The sequence below is a fragment of the Oryctolagus cuniculus genome, chromosome 12, assembly GCF_051225735.1.
Source record: "Oryctolagus cuniculus isolate XC-2025 breed Fujian yellow rabbit chromosome 12, ASM5122573v1, whole genome shotgun sequence".
In the NCBI taxonomy this organism is placed as follows: domain Eukaryota; kingdom Metazoa; phylum Chordata; class Mammalia; order Lagomorpha; family Leporidae; genus Oryctolagus; species Oryctolagus cuniculus.
The window spans coordinates 60078353-60098454 of NC_142878.1; the positions used below are offsets into that span (position 1 = coordinate 60078353).

The window sequence follows — 20102 nt, forward strand, 5'->3', positions numbered from 1 at the left end:
GAAAAGTCAGTAGAAGATGGCCCAAGTGCTTGGGGCCCTGGCACCCATGTGGGAGACCCAGATGAAGCTCCTGGCCTCAACCTGGCCAGTGCTGGCTGTTGCAGCTATCTAGGGAGTAAACCAGTGGACAGATCTCCCTCTCTGTCTCTTCCTTTCTCTCTGTAACTCTTAAAAATCAATCAATAAATCTTAAAAAGAACAAAATCAGTTTTGGAACCAAGGACTTCATTTGTTCAATTTTAGGCTTTATCTAGCTTCTTGGGTGGCACTTGGAAAACTGCCTTCTCTGGGTCTTAAATTTTTGGTAAAATGAGAGTTTGAGGTTAGATTATCTGTAAGGTCTTTTCTACTTATTTATTTCACTTAAATTATCTAATATTTAGCTCCTTTGGGAACTTTCTAATCAATGTCTAGAATTTTATATCTTGAAGTCCCCATTCCTTTTAAGTTTTGGTGCCACCAAATGGCTTTCACCATGCCAAGAGGATCCACAGGGGCATCTTTTGAATCAGAAACCAAATGTCCTTTCACTATGTCTGCATTTATTCAACGAATGTTAGGTGACTACCTACTATGTGCAGGGCCCTATTATAGGTACTCAGGATCTTGGGCAGCAAATCAATGACAGTTTCTGCCCTCAAGGAGTAGAAGATATCTGTTATCTGTTTTTTTTTTTTTTTTTAATAGAAAAAAAGTTTCTTCTGTTAGTTTTAGTTTCTATGCAGTTGGTGGTTAGCATGTTTCATTTCCTGAACATAGGCTTATCAAAAAGTAACTACAGTTCACAATAACCTATTACATATCTTATAACATGTAAAACAGAAGAGTCCCAATGATGCAATCATAAAGCAATGACAAAGAGGGGACCATGCTGATTGTCCTGATTTTCTCAAAATACATGTACTGAAATATTTCATTGTATTCTATAAATATGTGTGATTGTTAATAAAAATAATTTTTTAAGTGAGTGCAACTGAATCTTGGTAGGCATGTGTTCCAGGGAACCATATGAGAGATTTATTATAAAATTATCTCTACTTTACTTATGATATCATTGACTACTTTATTATTTTTAATGCTTCCCTTTAAGTACAGATTTAAGAGTCACAAAATAGAATTCTCATAAAGTGACTCAACCTATCACACCAGTCCTTTTTTTTTTTTTATTACAAATGCCTAGTTTTCTGAAGTAAATTTTCATGGTAAAACTTTCATGTATTACTCCAAATGGACTCAGGATGAGATGGATAAAAAAAGATGATTCATTTACTGCATTCAAGGGGAATGATAGTTGTTTCAGAAAAATTTTGAACTTACTGAAAGCAGATTTTTTTGGGATTTCAGGTTTCATCTCTAATATTTATTGAATATCAGGAACACTTGGCAAAAAATGATTATTTTTGAAAGAATTAATGATGGAGATGAACTCTGACACACTAACAGGAAATAGAAATGTTGAACACGTAGCCCCTTTAAGAGAACCTTTAGGAAACTAGTTTTTCAGTGAGAGACTGACGTTGGAGAGCTTTAAAGCAAACTAGAACTTTAAGGGGGGCTTGGCTGAGGTGAGGGGGAGAAACAGATGTTAATTAAATTTTTTTTTAAATTTATTTGACAGGTAGAGATATAGTCAGTGAGAGAGAGAGAGAGAGAGACAAAGAGAAAGGTCTTCCTTCCATTGGTTCACCCCCCAAATGGCTGCGATGGCTGGAGCTACACCGATCCGAAGCCAGGAGCCAGGTGCTTCCTCCTGGTCTCCCATGCGGGTGCAGGGCCCAAGGACTTAGGCCATCCTCCCCTCCCCTCCCGGGCCACAGCAGAGAGCTGGACTGGAAGAGGAGCAACTGGGACAGAATCCAGTGCCCATATGGGATGCTGGTGCTCTGGGTGGAGGATTAATCAAGTGAGCCACAGCACCGGCCCCAATTAAATTGTGTTTTGAGAGGCAAGCATTTGATACAGTGGTTAAGATGCTACTTCAGACCACTGTACCCCATGTCACAGCACCTGAGTTAGAGTCCTGGCTCCAATTTTAATTCCACTTCCGGCTCATGTGCACCCCAGGAGGCAGCAGGTGATGGCTCCAGTACTTGCACCTCTGCCATGCTCATGGGTGGACCTTGACTGAGCTCCAGGCTCCTGGCTTTGGCCTGGCCCCAGCCCCAGCTGTTTTCAGCATTTGGGGAATGAACCAGTGAATGGAAGATCTCCCCATCTGTATATGTCTGTCTGTCTCTCTGCCTATCAAATGAATAAAAATAAAAACATAATAGTGTTTTGAGGTCAGGTGTGATGCTAGAGATTCACTACAAATGTTTCTCTGAGTAAAATACTTAAATACCAGTTAGAGCTATCTATGGATTTCCAACATTAGTGCTCTCTGTTGTGTAGCAAGAAATTGACAAAATAGAGAATTAGCACCCAGAATAGTAGTGTCTGGGTCAGGTTAGAGAATTTTGACAAATGAAGTGACTGGGTGGGAAATTATTTGGCCTAGCCATCTCAGTGACTCCAAGGTCAATGGCTTTTTGTGAAACTCTACACATAACTTTGACCTGGTGTGAGTTTTTTTTTTTTTTTAACCCTCTGAATGGGGGCATCTACCTTGCTAGAAGGAATTTAAGAAACAGCTTATCAAAACAATCAGGGTAAGGCACTGTGCAAAGCCTCACATAAAAGCTAAATAAAATACACTTTTCATATATGATGTTTTATTTTTCTCTAGTGCTGCCTTTAAAAAATTTACAAATGGCTATGAAAGTGACACACCAAAAGTATATGAATGGTCACTGTTAAAGCAAAGTACTTCAAGCAGTGCTCACCCACAGCAAAAGGTCCATTCTTTCCAAAGCCAGATCAACAACACACCGTAGTTTTGTTGTGACTTGTCAGGGAGCAGGATGACAAGGGATTCACATACACACAATCCTGTGATATCATTCCATACTCTTGCAGGATCTCTAACCTTCACAACCATGCAAAACTGTGGGATGCCTATTTAAGTCAACACTTCTAGGTATAAAAAGTTTACCCCCTTATTATCCTATCTAAACTTGGAAGAAGATGTATTTCTTTACTTTGCCTACTGTTCCATTTTTAACAACTTCGTGCTTTTATGTATAACTTTATGCTTTAGATGTAACACTTTTTTTCCCCACCCTAGTTGTTTTTTCCAATGGGAGATTTTAAGTGTGTATTGAAATCTTGTCTACAAAGCCTTCTGCCTGAGGAAGCCACTGTATGACTGTAAGTGGTGTAGTCCTTTGCAGAGCCCTTCTAAAGAACAGTAATCAGTGTGCATTTCCCCTACACCCCAAGCTCCTCCCAGTGCCCCCTGTCACCAGGGCCTCCTCTTTCTTTCTGGACCAGTTCATCATTCCCAGAGTGTGAATAACATTGCACCCTACCTTTCCCTCCCCTTGTGCGGTCCCACGGTGCTTCCTGTTATTCTGACCTCCTCCCTACAGGGCTCATCTCTACTTTGTGCTATCTATTGTGAAAACAAAATCATCTTCCCAGAGAAACCATCAGGCCCCACTCAAATCTGCTGTCATTGTGGAAAGAATCCCTAAGCCCTGCTCCCCAAGGTGTGGAGCCCAGAGTTGTAGCTCCTTTTTCTATTCTCACCCCATGCTGAATTAGTCATCAAATCCTGCCACAGTTTTTAACAACATACATAAAAATCAGTTTCTTTTTCTTCATCTTAATAGCTAAATCTCTTCTGATTCAGGTTTTGTTTAAGTTACCCGTAGTCTACTATGACTGGTCTTTCCATCTTTTCTCCTCATCAATTCAAGATACAATGGTTAAAATCATGTTTCATCTTACTTGCTTTGACTAGATTTTTTCTCCAGTTCATAGGCGTAGAATCATAAAATAATAGAATTTTAAAGATAGAAAGGACCTTAAAAATCATCCAGTCCCCATTCTTTTATGGATGAAGGAATAGATACTGAAAAAGGCTAAATTGCCCAAGATGACACAAATTGTCTGAGCTTGAATTAGACCCAACCTGCCAATGTCCCAGGGTGTTCTCTAATACACCATGTTGTATTATCCTTTGTCTGAATGCTGAACCTTCCTCCATGCTGTGGACACAGGTGTCTGTCTCTCTCATCATACCTTTTATACATTCCCTTTTCTCCAAAGAGAGCTGGTTTCCTGCCAGACTCCTTTACTCTATTTACCTACTTTAAGGTTCTCTCATACTATTTCCATCTAACTATTAAAACAGACCCTTCCCCTGATTCAAAATTAACTTCAAATCTAATCTCAAAAAGTCATGCTGATAGTCTCCATCTTCCCTCAATAATCAGCTTTCATGTATTTTTTCTTCTCCTGCCTTCTCTTTAGCTTATATAACAAAAAGTTTCAAGAACCTTCTAAAAGCCAAATACTGAGGTTCTGAAAAATTCCTTTGTCACTTAAAAGAAAAAAATAATCTAGAGATAATTTCATTCTGAATTACTCTGGAAAATCAGCTAAAGATCAGGGCTCTCATTCATAACACACAACCTTTATTCTGTTTTGATGTCTATAAGATTCATTCTCTCTTTGGATCCATTTTTGTTTATTTATATGTGTTGCTATTAGTCTATGAAGAGTTTCTAGGAAGGTCTAGCAATGGAAGTCCTCACTATTTTTTTCTTTGTTAATGATTTACTGGTGTGTTTGGGAAAATCATATCTTATCTCTGTGAAGTGCTAATTTTCTCAAGAAATTTTACCTGTTTGTCCTCTGAGCAGACATACTTCATTATAATACACTACCAAAGGGCTGTCCACAATTGCTTTAGAATACTGTATCATTAGAAATATTATTTAAAATTAGTGAACTATTGCCTGGGGCTGGGAATATTTTTATTGTATAAAGATTTTCTGTTGTAATGGAATTTGACTTATAGTACCTAAAATCCTGAATTTACTTCATCATCAACCTGATGGTAAATTGGCAGGCATTATTTATTCAGGTTATGAGATAGGCAAGCTTTCCTTCTGAGGCCAAATTATTGGCAATTTTTAAAATTAATCTAGTAGAAGATGAATTGAGATGGCAGGATATTAGTTCCTGCTGATAATCTAAAAACATGACACTATTACATCATAACTAATGCTCAAATCCCCAGGAGACACAGTATCCTCACAGTGTTACCCTAAATGAGAGCTACAGAGTACTTGTCACTGTGATGGAACCAAAGTATGGATTTGACTTCTCTGCAGAGCTTTGGAACTGGGGCATATTTTAGTATGTGGGCTATGGCCCCATTTCCAGAAAAATCTACCCAAGCCTAATGTAACCTAGCAAATCTTTCAAATGAAATAGTCTTGTGGGAGGCAAGTTGTCATTTTCTGACATATTATTTAGGGCTTAGCTCAGGTTTCATTCTTTCTTCTTTCTTCACTTAAACTCCCTGCTCATTCTCCATAAGCGCCATTTTCTAATTAAGGAAAATGAAATTTGTAATGTGTAGAAGGGAGACATGACCTCCCTTGTGAGCCAGTCTTACTCTTCCCTACACACCTTTAAAAAATAGAATCTAGGGGTGGTTGTTTTTTTAATTGGTATCACTTTGTCTTTTGTGCAAAACACATGGCAATAATTTAGTGAACTCTAGTGTTTCTCTTGTGGCAAATTGATAGCATAATTTTATTATGAGTGGAACAATGACTTCTGGGAGCAGGAGATATTCTCCCAGAACTACACCTAACTCAGTTGTCTAAATGTAATACATGGAGAAGGTAATGAAAATAGAGCTGGGACTCTGGAAGGTCTAGAAGATTTCAGTTTCTCACTCCTGTCAAAAGAGTACTCAATAAATCATACCTGCAGCTTATTTAATGTCAGAAGTGAGTAAGCTGACAAAGTGCACTGGGGTGCTCTCCTCACATCAAATCATGTGATCCCTGTTCCCTGGACCCGATGGGATCATATAATCCGGCTATGGATTTTAATAAGTAACCTATTATGTTCCCTTTGGTGCTAATTATTTTACACATCACTTGTTTCCTGTTTATTGGCACTGCATTAGTAATTTCATTATGAAAAAATGACAAGGCAAATCAGTCCCTATGACTGTGACTATCCTATTCTACAATGAGTTTCTACCTTTCTCTTTCATAGTCTTATTCCTACTTCCATTCTTATGTCCATTCCATGAAACACAAATAGGAAAACTCCAAATCCCTGGGAACATCACAAGATAACAGGAAACCTGCCTACTTAGCAAAGCAAAGAGCCACACACATCCAAGACTATCAGGATTTAGTAACTCACAGCAAAGAAAGTGTTTGGAATTTACCCTAACTAACCCCGCCTCAGGTAACACAGGAAATAAACCAGCTGTGACCAAATTCCATTGTGCTACTTTCTACAATTCTTTACGAAGAGGAAATTTGCCATGGGCACTCAACAATACCAGTGCATCCTTCAACCACACTGACAAACAAAACAGTAAGAATCAGATTCACAATAAAACAAACAAACAAAAATACCAGTTTGCTTTGCCCATTTCTATTTGCATTTCTTGCATAGTAGTCTAATCCATCAGACCATTGGAATTAGAATTTCCTCTTTTGAAAAGGGTCCCTTTTTTTTTCTGAGGATCCTTTTTTGAATTTTAGAAAACAACATGTAGAAATGAAGCTGGTATGTGATTAAGGATTTTTTAAAAAATAATATCCAAAACCTAGGTTCAAAACAGATAACAGTTTAACTTTAAAATTGTCAACATGTCAATAGGTGAAACTATGCAAATATCTATAACCATCTCTATGAAGGAGATCTATCAATAGCAGAAAAAGGATTCCTTTAGGCAGTCTTACAATATAACCGTAGACAAGAACATCTCTTCAAGAACTGTGCTGGAACCATAAGCCAAAACCATTAAAGAGATTTTTTTCATCTGTAAGTTTGGAGGTAGATTTGAATCCAGACCTCTAGGGATTAATTGACTGTTCCATTATTCTTTGAGTAATTATTCTAAAGTTTGTTGCTTATCTAAAGACTTTAAGAAAGTTTAGAACTCAAGAGGTGGACATTAAACAGTCTGAAACCTCAGCCTGCAGGGACTTATCTAAAAGATAAGCTGTAGCTAGAGACACATGGGAAATCTCCTATCTCTCATGTTTACCTTGCAAAGGAAAAAGACAAGGAACCCTGCATGTATTTCAACCTAAGTGCAGAACTTATGATTCTGGACCAGGCTGGAAGTTAGTTGTAAATCCCTACTGATAACTAGTCAGCAATAATGATTTTGATTCACACACACACACACACACACAAAAACAAAATGAACACAAACAGAAACAAGATTTTCTATTAAGATTACAAAAAAACAATGAAACAGGAAAAAGACTTGAAAAAACATTTTAAAAAATCAAGGCTTATGTATTTGTCTGCCCAAGTTTATAATAATGTTGCAGATGAAAAATTGTTTTCCTCGTTCAGAGAATAGAAAGAGGAGTTCTGAGTGTCAGGAGTTGGACAGAACTCCCGGGGTAAGCACCAGGAAGTGTTGCTTAACTGATGCTCACTCTCTCCTACTTGAAAAATCCAACACAATGCAAACAGCAGCAGCAACAACAAAACAAGTCCTCAAGATCACAAGGTTAATAGGGCCTACATTTACTCATTAACAGAGCAGATTCTCAATTAAGTAAATTTTAGAAGGCTGCCCTCCAATGAATGAATGCATGAATGAATGACTGAAGTAAATGAGGATCCTGTCAAAGGCTATTCATAAAGCAGTTATTTTTCTGAGAGAATATTTTTGAGAGAATCTTAAAAACACTCAGTACACTGGATAATGGAAGAAATAAGGGAGAAAGTTTACTGGAAAAAGCAGCACTGTGATAAAAGGGACTGAAAATGCAGAACAAACCTATCAGCACCAAGATTCTTAACAGTAAATATGCAGAGAAAGTAAACAAATGGTATTGATATATACTGATCTATTTTTTTGTTTAACCTTTCTTTTAATAGCTTCTGATTTGAGGATTCCATTTAAAACTTGCATTTACAAGCTTTCTATTTTCTGTCTTTGAGAAATAGGTTAGGGGGTAATTTGAAAACTCCTTTTTGTGAAAAATGTTTTTTTAAAAGGCCAATTTTTACCTTACACATATTTCACTGGCGCTAGAAATACTTCCTGAATCAGTTGCTTTAGGATAATTTTACAATATTTTCAACTGGAAAATTGGTAAATAACTAAGTTAATATTACCTTACTTGAAAAATAACACAACTCACTGAAATATAGACTTTTATTTCAGTGTTACTCTAAGAAAACATGTAGATCATGCCAACTGAGATGGATAAAGGACTTATTTGAGCAAACCTTGTCTCTCTTCCAAATACTGGTATAATGAAGTGCAGAAGTAGGTAGAGCCTAGTGCCTAACACTTGTCTGGAGTTTATTGTCCTCATCAATGAAAGAGAGGGGGCTAATTCTAAAAATCCTCAAATACAAAAAAAAAATCCACATTGTGGGCCAAATTTTTTTCCTTACTTATAGACTTTTTAAAAGAGTAACTTTCAGTATGAGAAATTTTATCTCCAGCAAATTTCTCATTTAAATATTTCTTTAAGGGGCACTTTTTGGAACTGTTTCAGAAACTTGTTGCATTCCTTTTTTGTTGTTTTGTGTTTTCTCTGTAGTACTGTACTTTCCTCTAAATGAGGAACTTTTTTTCTCCCCTTATTGGCATTCCAACCAGCAAAGAAATATGCATCCTGAGATAATGCTGCCAGCTTGCTATGAAAACCATATTTCATTCTTTCTTTGCAGAGCAAAAGGGAAAAGCACAAAGAAGCTGGTATAATTGAATGTAAAGGATTGCAGCAAACCTCCCCTTTGAGTCCCCTCACTGGCATTCCCCTCCTTTATTTCCCCCTCTACTCCTTTTGTTTACCACTTTTAAAAGGCTCTTGCTGAGTCTGAGCTGCCTGCCCAAATTTGGACTGAATCTAAATTTCTGGAAATGGTACTCCCAACTCTACCAGAAAGAAGGTGTCCAAGAGTGCTGGTCTGACACGGAAATGGATAGGAGGCACATTTGTGTGAGCACAATAAATATCTTCAGTGTTCAAATCAGTGCGGGAATGTCATGAATTTGCTGCAGGATGTGAAATGAGAAAATTCGTAATACTCTTTCTTACTCAAAATTGGCATGTCATGTATTGATGCTCTGGTCACCTCCAGCTACATTTGGTGTAGACAGAGCAAAATGAAATCCACTTAAATTTCTGGGAAATTCCTCTAGTCAAGCATTAATCATGTGTGTTTTTCTTTTCCCATCTTTTAATCTCTCTTCCCAATTTCTTTTTGTTTTTGGCCTCAGAAATAATTGTGGGTCCCAAAAAATGATAATATGACCATGGAGAAAGTGTGATGGGGACCTCTATAGGGATGCAAAGAGATGGGAAATGCTACTGCTAACACAAGTCCAGTTTTTCACTCCATTAAGAAAACACTCTGCAATCCTTGGCTTCTCTGTCTCTCTCTGTGGCCACTGATTTTCTTTTCTTTTTGGTGTAGGACATCATCTGAAAGAGGAGCCTTTTGCCTCAAGCTCACCAAACTGGAGTTCAAAAGCATGCTTTTTTTGTGTTCATTTCCTCAGCATCAGCAGTCTCAGCATATTAAATGCTGACAATGAATCTAGCACCTGGCAAATCTGACTTCAGATTCGAATGGAGTTTTGTTCAGAAACATAGATGTTACGTGGAAATAATCACTGGAGACGGCAGCCATGCATTTAACAAATGGCCGTGGTGGAAACTGCTGAGCAAAGGGAGGATACTTAGCCCAGCCGTCTTGTTCCCTTTCGGTTTGTCTCAACTCCACCTCCTTGGTTTATCACTCTATCCTCCAAGCCTGTCTAGCTATCTCTGAACCTCATTTAGACTTTTTGTACCACTGGCCAATTATTCCATATGTTGACTACAAAATTATTTTACTCAATTCCCAGCTTGCTCTTGATGTGCTAATATTACAAAATATTTCTGGTGTCTGTCTCCCTGTAGCAGAATGACAACACACACACTTTTGCAAGTGACTCTGCTTTGCTGAAAAGAACTGCAGCCTTTTTTACCCCTTACTTTGCTTCTACTAATTGGGCTTCAAATTGGACTTGGAGGAGCACTGACATAGGGTCTGAAATGGACCCTCCGTCCTGAAACCCATGGAGGACACTATTATTGCACTTCAAGTGTAATCAGGGAAGAAAATCATCTGGACACCCAAATCTATCTGGGCTGATGGATTCCAGAGGAAAATGATTGCTTTCCTTAGGCAACCACTCTGTTCCTGTCCATATTTTAATCAGGACAAGAGGTTCTTCTAACAAGGATACCTTTTACTTCCAGATTGCTTTTACCCTACAACATGTTTTCTCACACAAATTCTCCTTTTGTCTCTGCATGAATCCATTTCACACATAAGAAAACCAAGTCACCAAGGTGGTTAATGAGCCTTCCAAAAGGGAAAGAGAAGAGGGCTAGAAAGGGAAACTGATTCTCCAGATAACGCTTCCTCTGGGTATAGTCCCTTAGTCCTAATTAAACAAGCTCTCAAATATTCCAGAAAAATCCCTCAACTGGGCAGAATTGAAGCACCTAAAGAAAAACTGCCATTTTCTGTGAAGTCCTACAAAATGGGTGTTAACCATCAAAAGCTGTTTTAGACCTAGGAAGATGGTTGTATGAGCATTTAGATGGGAAGTTGGGCAAATGGGACACAGATATTTAATGTCAGTTTGAGAGGCTGTACATGGACATTTAATCTTTCGTACAAAGAAACTCTCTGAACCACCTTTAACTGGAAACATAAGTGTCATTTTTTTTGGGGGGGGCCTAGAATGCCAGTGTTCTGTCAATAATTTGTTTTCTGCTTATAATTACTTTAGTGATATGAGGTTTTTTTGTGATATGAGTTTTTAAAAGAATGGCATTTCTCTTTTAAAATTAATCTAGAATAGGAACTTTAAAATTGATATTGTAATTCTTATATTGCATTGAGAAAGTTACATGAGGACAAAGAAATGTCTTATAATTTTTCCTACAGCAAATTTACCTTAAGAGATTTTAATTGTCAGATCCCAAGACTTCACTATATTTTAATGATTACTACTGTCAAAGATGTTTAAATGCATCCCAACAAGTTAATCAACCAAGACCTTCCTAATTAAAAAATAAACTTTTTTTTTTTGTCTTTTATGCCTCCTGGGAAAACACCAGAGCATTAACACCCCAAACTTTCCTTCAGAATGTCTAACCTTCATGGTTATTTGAAGCCACTTACCTCCTAGGGTTCCCTAATGTTACCTCCCTGGGATCAAAGAACTGCAAAAAACAGGTATCTGAGAAAGTACAAAAGTCTATCTTTGTTTAATATAGAAGCTCTGCAGAGTAAGCTGTCAGCACTAAGTTCCTCCTTAAATATGCCTATTCCTTCCTTGCAGTAATCACCATTCATATTTGTAAACTATTTAGTGATTTCTTTAATTATGAAAGTATGCATTTTGTATTTCTCATTTTTATAATTATTTACTTTTAACTACTTTAACAATAGCCACCATCTATTGTGTGTGCCTGCACTATGCTGAACACTTAGCATGCACCAAAGTAATCATCTTTTAATTCCATTTACCATGAATTTGTTGAAGTGTCCTCAGATTATCTCCATTCTACAGAAGAGAGAATAAAGGCTCAAAAGGGTTAAGCAATTTGTTAAAGGTCAAAGATCTATCTACTAGTGGTTTTTAACATATGCAGTCTGATTCCTAATCCTGAATACTAACTTACCATGTTATCATATCCTTAGAGTTTTAATGTCTGTTCAGTCAAATTACACCATGTGGCTTCCCCAATGTGAAGAGGTTATGCAAGGTGAGGATATTCCATCCTTTGCTGTCTTCTCTGCTGATGCATGCATTTTGATCGTTTGGCAATCGATTTAACTCTCCACTAAATCGGCAGTGTAGCCAGCCAGTCTTAAAACATGTGGTTGGCTATGGCAGTCAAGTACACACAGTGAAGATCCCCTTATCATCATTTTCAAAAGTCTTAATTAGTTAATTGATTATTTACAGACTTCTGAGAGTTAACTAGAGGAAAAAGTGACTCTGTTATAAACTTCACTCCTTTCCTGAAATCATAATTCGATTTGGTTGCATCATCACTTTTTGTATGCTCCCTGTAAATCCACTGGAAAAGCCCATCAAGATTATTTCTAACATTGGCTGCTAAGATACAACACATCTTAACATCTCCTAATTATCTCCTAAACTTCCTTTTTGCTTATTTGCTCTAAAGTTCATAATGATGGACTGATCTTAACAGGTCTGTTTTTATTGCTTATTGCGCTCAGCAAGTGGATGGAGCCATGTTCCATGGCTATATTACTATAGATGTTATTGTACAGCGGTGGTTAACTACCTTGACCTTGGTTGGCCTTTCTATTCTAAGAGGTAAGTGAGAGGCAGAACTGAAACAGCAAGTCTTAAATGACTTATCTATACAAGGGAGCTTCAAAAAGCTGCTGAGAAATGGAATCAAAAGATAAACTTATTTTTGTACCTACATTTTTTGAAATCCATGAATAATATATGTTTTCATAATATTCTATGCATTTTCCATGAACTCTTTGAAGACTCCTCATATGCTTGCTATCTTATTCTAATTCTTTGGGCACAAACCTTGCAGCACACAAACCTGAATTCCTGTTGTCTACCAGAGACATGGATATTATCTCCTCATTTAGCTGACCAAATGAAGTTGAAGGTTTAGGAATCACTTTCTGAACCTGTGTGTTTTTTGATGGAGAGCTTTTAGGACTTGGATAAACAGTTTACTGCTTACTCTTCTCATCTTTCTCAGTCATCACTTTGCATTTAAGAACAGTGGTTATAAGATGTTTGAAATTAGGGTGGATAGCGTTCTCAGTTTTGAAGCTGACTACATCAAGGTATTAGGCAGGTTTAAAATGAACTGAAGTATGAAGTGTTTTCTTTTAAATTCCTTTTTGAAATCCCCAGAAGTCTGCTCCCTATATTAAGTTCTTAGTGGTTTTTTAGAGATATTTGATGCACTGGCCTCATGAGTTACACCTTATTATCCAAGTTACAGTAACCATTAACTAGGCATGGTACCTGAGGGCAGGATTACAGGACTTTTCAGAAGGAACTGTGGAAATTAGGAAGATGGAATTATTTTGTAGAGTTGTTGGTGTCAGTGTTCATGCCATATTATGAAAAGTTCGTTGTGTGACAGACTGTCACCTCCCGTCACTCTTGGTGTTCTATGGCAAGTATGGCTCAAATAATAGAGAAGCAAGCAACCTAAAATATTACACCAACTGCACATTTGTACATGTTTTGGGGCTCAGTAGGATTCAGGAAGGAAGGATGCTTTGTCTAGGGTCCAGTCAGGTGTCTATGTGAGAAATGTCGGTCGTTAGATGTGAAAAATCTTTCATTCTTCAAGTACAATGACTACCTCAAGAAGTACAGGGATTAGATGATATGAAACAGAGCTTTTAAAAAGAACAAGATCCAATGTCATTGCCAAGTATCAGTGTAGAAACATTTCATTTCTCTCAAAAATTTCTATCACAGCCTCCCTCAGCTTGCCCAACATTTATAAGAATAATGATTTTAAAGAAACATTAAGTTCAGTAAGAGCCACTGTATACACAGCAGCTCAGTGTGGTATGCGGTATGGTATAAAATAATGTGCATGGCAACCATGTCTCCTATAGTGAACACAAGATTATTCCATTGTTTCAGATCACTAAGAGTTGGTGCTAAGAACATAACTGAGATATATATATATATATATGTTTACATATATTTTAAATATATAAATATCTATATATATACATATATATTCACACTATAAGGCTCCTATCAACATATAATCACATTCACATCCCTGTCTGGAGATAATAGCCTTTATTCCAAGTTTTGGTCTAAAGGGTATCTTTAAATGTACCTAGTTCCAATCTTTAGAAGAAAATTAAAGTGAAGTCAAGTCTGTATTGTCTATCCTTTCTTTCTGCCTTTCTTTTCAGGTTAGCAGTTTATTTCTGCATTAATCACCCTGACAGAAGCAAGGCAACTCAATTTTCTGCTTCTGTAGGTAGGCACATCACTTTCTGTACAGCACTAGGCATGAAAAGGGCTGCAGCTAAGCTTTGGTTACTGGTGTAATTGAAATGCTATCCACACTATAGGGTGCATTAAAGTCAGATAACGGCAGTTCCTGTGGCCAATTTAAGTAGCTTGACTTCCCTGGGAAAAAAAAAATTGCCTGACAGATAAGGCAGACAAACTGGCTAATTCTCCAAGCATGTCTCTCATTGTGATCCTAGAAAAATGAGAAAAAAATGAATCACAGAACCACAAAATCAATTGACCCTCGGGTAGCTCATCAGGCAGCGAGCCTGATAAACCTAAAAGCTTTGTTAATGTCTGCCTGCCTGTATCCCACAGATAGAGCACTTTGTAAATGAACCTGCTTTGATAAATATATTAAGGAAAGCTGTGAATAAAGGCAGAGACTTCTCATTTGTAAATACAACCTCTGCTACATGGAATTAGAATGATAAAATGGAGTTCCATGTAATTAAGTTTGTATAAGGCCTGAAATCCGTGCAAATACTTTCCCTGAATTTTGAAAGAGAACTGTCAGTTCAATTAATCTGAACATCACCCCAAGAATGTACTGAACAAAATTAAGCTGCAGATAAAACCTGGGCCAGTATTTTGATAAGTAATTCCTATATCATTTCTTGGCCACTGTGATCATTTTATTTAATCCTTGCCCCTCCTTTTGCTGAGTTACCCTCTAAGCCGTGTACAAAGGGTGGATGGTCCACACACCACCACAGGAGTAATCTACCAAATCACAAAGCTAAAAATGGGAAAACCTTTTCTCTTGTTTAAAAAAAAGCGAGTAAATAAATTTCTATCAGGAGATATTAAAATGCCTATATCTCCATGGCCACTCAAAGCCTAGACAAAAGAAACCTCCTGAGAACTGGTAACTCCGTAGTAGGACTGTGCAAAACCACATTACATAACTATTTCAACCAGAGTGACTGGAATAGAATTTGTGGTTTGATTCAAGAATTTTAAAGCATCAGAGAGATGGGAAATGGGAGGTGGAACAGAAGAGGGAGAGAAGAAAAGAGAGAGACAGGGAAAGAGAAGAGGAATAATTTTACAAAAACGATTTTCCTGGGTTTCCTGTACCTCTCCCTAAGCACTATTTTCACACCTCAAGGTAGAAACACAGAGGTTATCCGCCTCGATTTCATTTGTTTTAGAAACAGAAAAAGAAAACAATTATTTAGAAATCTCATTTTAGCCATGGGAGAAAGACATTGATTTTTGGGTGACTCACCAGTTGTTTACTTGGAGAATTGTAAGTCCTGTGTCTTGCGCTAACTGTTTCTTCTGCTCTTCGGAAGGGTACGGATGCTAATGAAAAAACAAATGTTTTAAAAGATGTATCAGAAGTTAAGAAAGAGTCACTTACTTCTAAGAATGAAACCACCGTTGGTGATTTCTTTAGTCTATGGCTTGATTTTCCTAATAGCATCTTTTGTATAATGTGTTCAGAAATGTGAACAGGGAAAAGAATCCAGAAACCTGTGTTAGCAGCTTCATGTTCCTGCCGCACCCTAGAGTGCAAGCAGTAAATGGCAAGGTGTCCAAGCTACTCAGTTTCTTTCATTCAGGAGGGATGTGAGGCGCTTTTGTGAGGGCCTAAGAATTTGGGTTATCTGCAAGCACTTCAGTTGCTCTGAAGGGAACTAGTCTCAGGCCCATTTTACTTTGCTTGCTGAAAAACCTATATGAAGCCCTTATTCTAAGTTATCTTAGTGAGATGACTCAATATATGATAATTTCCTAGTTAATCTAGGTTACTGATTGTAGAAGTTTGGATGGTGACAGTGCATAAAATCACAACTATTCTTGGAAGACATGGCAACTGATTCAGTGATAACAGAGTTCACTCACAGTGTTTTCTTTTGACTCTTTTATGGGACAGTGGAAGAGTCTTTGGTTTTGCTAGTTAGTACTCTGGGTTAACAAGGTCACATATACAATGACCACATAGTAAAAGGAGTCAGTATGTGCAATGCTTCCTATGGAAATTTTATATTTTTTCTTACAGCAGTAAGAGAATGAAGCCATAGCTTTCAGTACTTTAAAATTCTTTACTTCCCATTACAATTCACCAACAGTAATTTGTAAGGAACAGTCTTCTCATTATCAACGCACTTTCTTCTCTCATTGTGAAATCAAGGGTTGTTATTTTAGAATCAGACATTTGCTCTAAAAGGCACAGTACTGGCATGTACATAATTATGGAAAATGTCTATGAATCAAGTTCCTCCTCTAAACGTAGTGGTTTTCTTAAAAAAAAAAGTAAACTTCTATCTAGCATGTCGAACTTGTTCATAAACTAGAAAGCCTTTAGTAATAAATATTTTCCATCAGCATTATTAAAAGGTGACAATTAGGAACAACAAAGTATGCCATTCAGAGCATTCTAATCATTCCAGTATTTGAGAGGGTAAATGTTTTTCAATCATCTAAGATTTTATTCTTCAGGTATTTCATCTTCTATAATAGCGTACATTATCCAAAATTTGCACAATTACTTATTAGCAAATCCAAATGCCATTAGGTTAAACAAAATCCCTTGCATAGCAAAAGGGGTTAACTAGATTTGTATTAATATAGAAGCCAGGCTTTTAATATTCTGCAAATGTTAACAAAGAAAGATGATAATGTTGAGTTAATATGGGTTAAGCATAAAATGAAAATAAATTTTTCTGATTGCGAGGTGTTGACATTTTTTTGGCTAGGGCCTCCAGCCTGTTCCTGAAAGCTGTGTAATTACAGAAGGCTTTTCCCCTCCTTCCCCCTCCTGCTTCGAGCCTACCCACATTAGTAATGACCCCTTCACTGCTTCAAAAACCACTAATGGTCTTCAGCACGGGCAAGAAAAATGAACAGGATGAATTGGAATCCACAGTCAGTAATTTGCATCCTACGAGGCTGCTTTGGCCACTCACTCATTCCTGGCCATCAATCGTTGCCTGTCAGGTGCTGCCCTCTGCCACCATGACAAATACTCCTCCTAACACTCTGCTTCGGCCAAACAATGTAATTGTCCTCTATTCTCCTTTTGGTAATGGAGATAATGAATGACTGCACAAACAAGAAGGATTGCTCATCACAGACACCAGGGTGGCTTCAAACTGCAAAAGGCCTAGGGTACAAATTTTAATTGACTGAAGACACTGGTCAGGGTTGGGAGGAAATATTACAAAAAAGTTTAAATTCTTCTTGTAATGATATTTTCCTGCCAAATTCAAGGGAGTGGCACCTTTTGGCTTTTTGCCCCTCTTAGATTTTGAGAGCCTAGGTTTATAGGTTATTCGCCCAATGAAAATGAGTTCTGCAAATAGCAACAATGAAAATAAAGATGCATTAAAAGAATGCCTAGATCTACACTGGTAATGTCTTCAAGTGTGCTCTTTCTTTATGCAGTGTTTTTGACCTTTTTTGTATGTTTAGTCTTTGTCACTGTTGTGATGCATTTGTGTGAGATAGTTCTGACAAAATGGGGATTATAGTGTGTGTATGAAGAAGAGACAGATGAGCAGAAAGGGAGAGGGTGGGGGAGGGAGAAAAGGAGAGGGAGAGATTAGACAAAGGTTTAGGATGTTAAGAAAGTTGAGGAAAGGACAGAGGATGTGATTGGAGAGCTAATTCCTTCAATATTTTTGTAAATTCTGACTAATAAGAATCTTTCCAGTGTTTTATTAGAAATTTTGTCAAATGACCATAGAAATATACAAAAGGTGCATTTTTCCTGGGAATTCCTCTGCTATACTTTCACTATGAAAACAGTTGCAAATGCTATCCATAATCATTAAAAAAATTGGTACTTTCCCAAAATTCACCTTGCACAGATGGTTTTTTTTAATTAATAGAGAAGACTATAATAGCTTTAACTTATCTAGATAATGTTCTGTGGTTTTTGAACATTCGTGATTCCATGCCCCTTTTATATATGGGGTGGACTGTTTATCTGAAAGTGTTCTGGCAGTCAGCCACTGTATTTCTAAAATTAAAAGAGAGATGGAAAACAATCAGCTTTCAGAGGAATTGGAACCATGACAATGTGTTTTGGATTAATTTACAAATATATGTATATATTTAAGGCCAAACTGTGGAACTGGAGAATTTCTACTACATAGTCTATCATATGCATTCTTCTACTTTATTAGAACAGACATCATATTGAAATAATAAACATGGGAAGCCTTCATTTCTTCTTTGATGTATATTACTAAATGTCTGACTGGCTCAAATTTAAAATAAACTTTGGTATGTTTGCACTTGAAAACTGGAAGTAGACCACAAGCAATAATTTGTTGTCAGTTTCCATATTCTTGGACTAAACCTATAGTTTAGTCTGTTCACTGTTGGAGGCCAAACCACCCAGGTCCAGTGGCCCAGAAGTGGCTCAGCTTACTCGTAAGAGCATACATCGTAACATAATAGTGATGATGATGATTCCCTTCACCAACAAAGAACCAGCAAAGGTTAAAGTTTTTCACATCTCAAAATAATTCTAAAGCCACTGCTGAAAAGAAGTAAATCATAAAAGATCCTCTTACTGGGAATATCAATTGACAAATGTTCAAAGAGCTAATAAGACATGTACGGCTCATGACTCAATGTAGACATAAAATATTTTTTAATTGCCTTTCTTAATTTTAAGGACTTATTTGAAAGTAAGATATATTATTTACTCAAAATACTGAACTTAGGCTTTCCTTCTTCGTTTTTTTATTTTCCGTTTAGGGTTTACCTGGTTAAAGTACATGGAAACAGATCTACAGTATCTTTAGAATACATCTGTGGGTGAGACCACTTAATAATAGTATTCTTTTGTGACTAATCCTTTGCCAGTGATGTTCAACTGGAACCAATTTATTATGATTTTTATTCTATGCTGAAAGAGTTTATATTGATATTTTATTTTTTTAATTTATTTTATTTTATTTTTTTGACAGGCAGAGTGGACAGTGAGAGAGAGAGACAGAGAGAAAGGTCTTCCTTTTTGCCGTTGGTTCACTCTCCAATGGCCACTGTGGCCGGAGCACTGCGCTGATCCAAAGCCAGGAGCCAGGTGCTTCTCCTGGTCTCCCATGCGGGTGCAGGGCCCAAGCACTTGGGCCATCCTCCACTGCACTCCCAGGCCATAGCAGAGAGCTGGCCTGGAAGAGGGGCAACCTGGACAGAATCCGGCGCCCCAACCGGGACTAGAACCCGGTGTGCCAGCACCGCAAGGCAGAGGATTAGCCTATTGAGCCACGGCGCCGGCCTTATATTGATATTTTAAAATGTTGTTATATTTTGAATCACCTCACAAATTAGAAGTGCACAGTGAATTTAAAAAGTAGTGTTTAGGGCTGGTGCTATGGCATAGTGGGTAAAGCCATTGTCTAGGGTGCTGGCATCCTATATGGGCACCAGTTCAAGTCACAACTGCTCCTCTTCTGATCCAGCTCCCTCTATAGCCTGGGAAAGCAGTAGAAGATAGCCCAAGTCCTTGGGACCCTGCACCCACATGGGAGACCTAGAAGAAGCTCCTGGCTTCGGCTTGGCCCATCTCTAGCCATTGCAGCCATTAGGAGAGTGAACCAATGGATGGAAGAGCTTTCTCTCTCTCTCTCTCTCTCTCTCTCTCTCTCTGTAACTCTACTTCTCAAATAAATAAATAAATCTTTAAAAAAAGTAGTGTTCGGAGGGCTGAAAAATTAGAAATAACCTAAGTCCACATCAGTTGACATCAGTTGGGTCATACTTACATAAAATATGAGGGTCCCAGGAGAGGTTGCCCCCACATCGTTGAGTGAAAAAATCAGGTTGCAGAAAAATGTTTTTTTGTTGTTGTTGTTGTTAAACAGATACAAATCTATGTTTTTCACACAAGAAAAATATCTGGAAAAACAAACTGAATAAAAATTCATAAAAAAAATTCATGTAGTATAGGGCATAGAGGTGGAAACATGTA

The 20102-nt window shown here is 37.5% G+C and overlaps 1 protein-coding gene across 17 annotated transcripts in view; it reads right to left on the reverse strand.

Annotated features, from left to right (window-relative positions):
* MEIS2 (Meis homeobox 2) overlaps positions 1-20102 on the reverse strand; it is a 240005-nt gene that overhangs the window by 46465 nt on the left and 173438 nt on the right. For 15 of the 17 annotated variants that reach the window (XM_089309419.1, XM_070053349.2, XM_070053353.2 and 12 more), the window contains one exon: positions 15402-15478. The exons of the other annotated variants lie outside the window; for them this stretch is intronic. In XM_089309419.1, coding sequence (XP_089165545.1) covers positions 15402-15478 — 77 coding nt within the window. The remainder of the gene's footprint in view (positions 1-15401; positions 15479-20102) is intronic. 17 annotated transcript variants of the gene reach the window in all.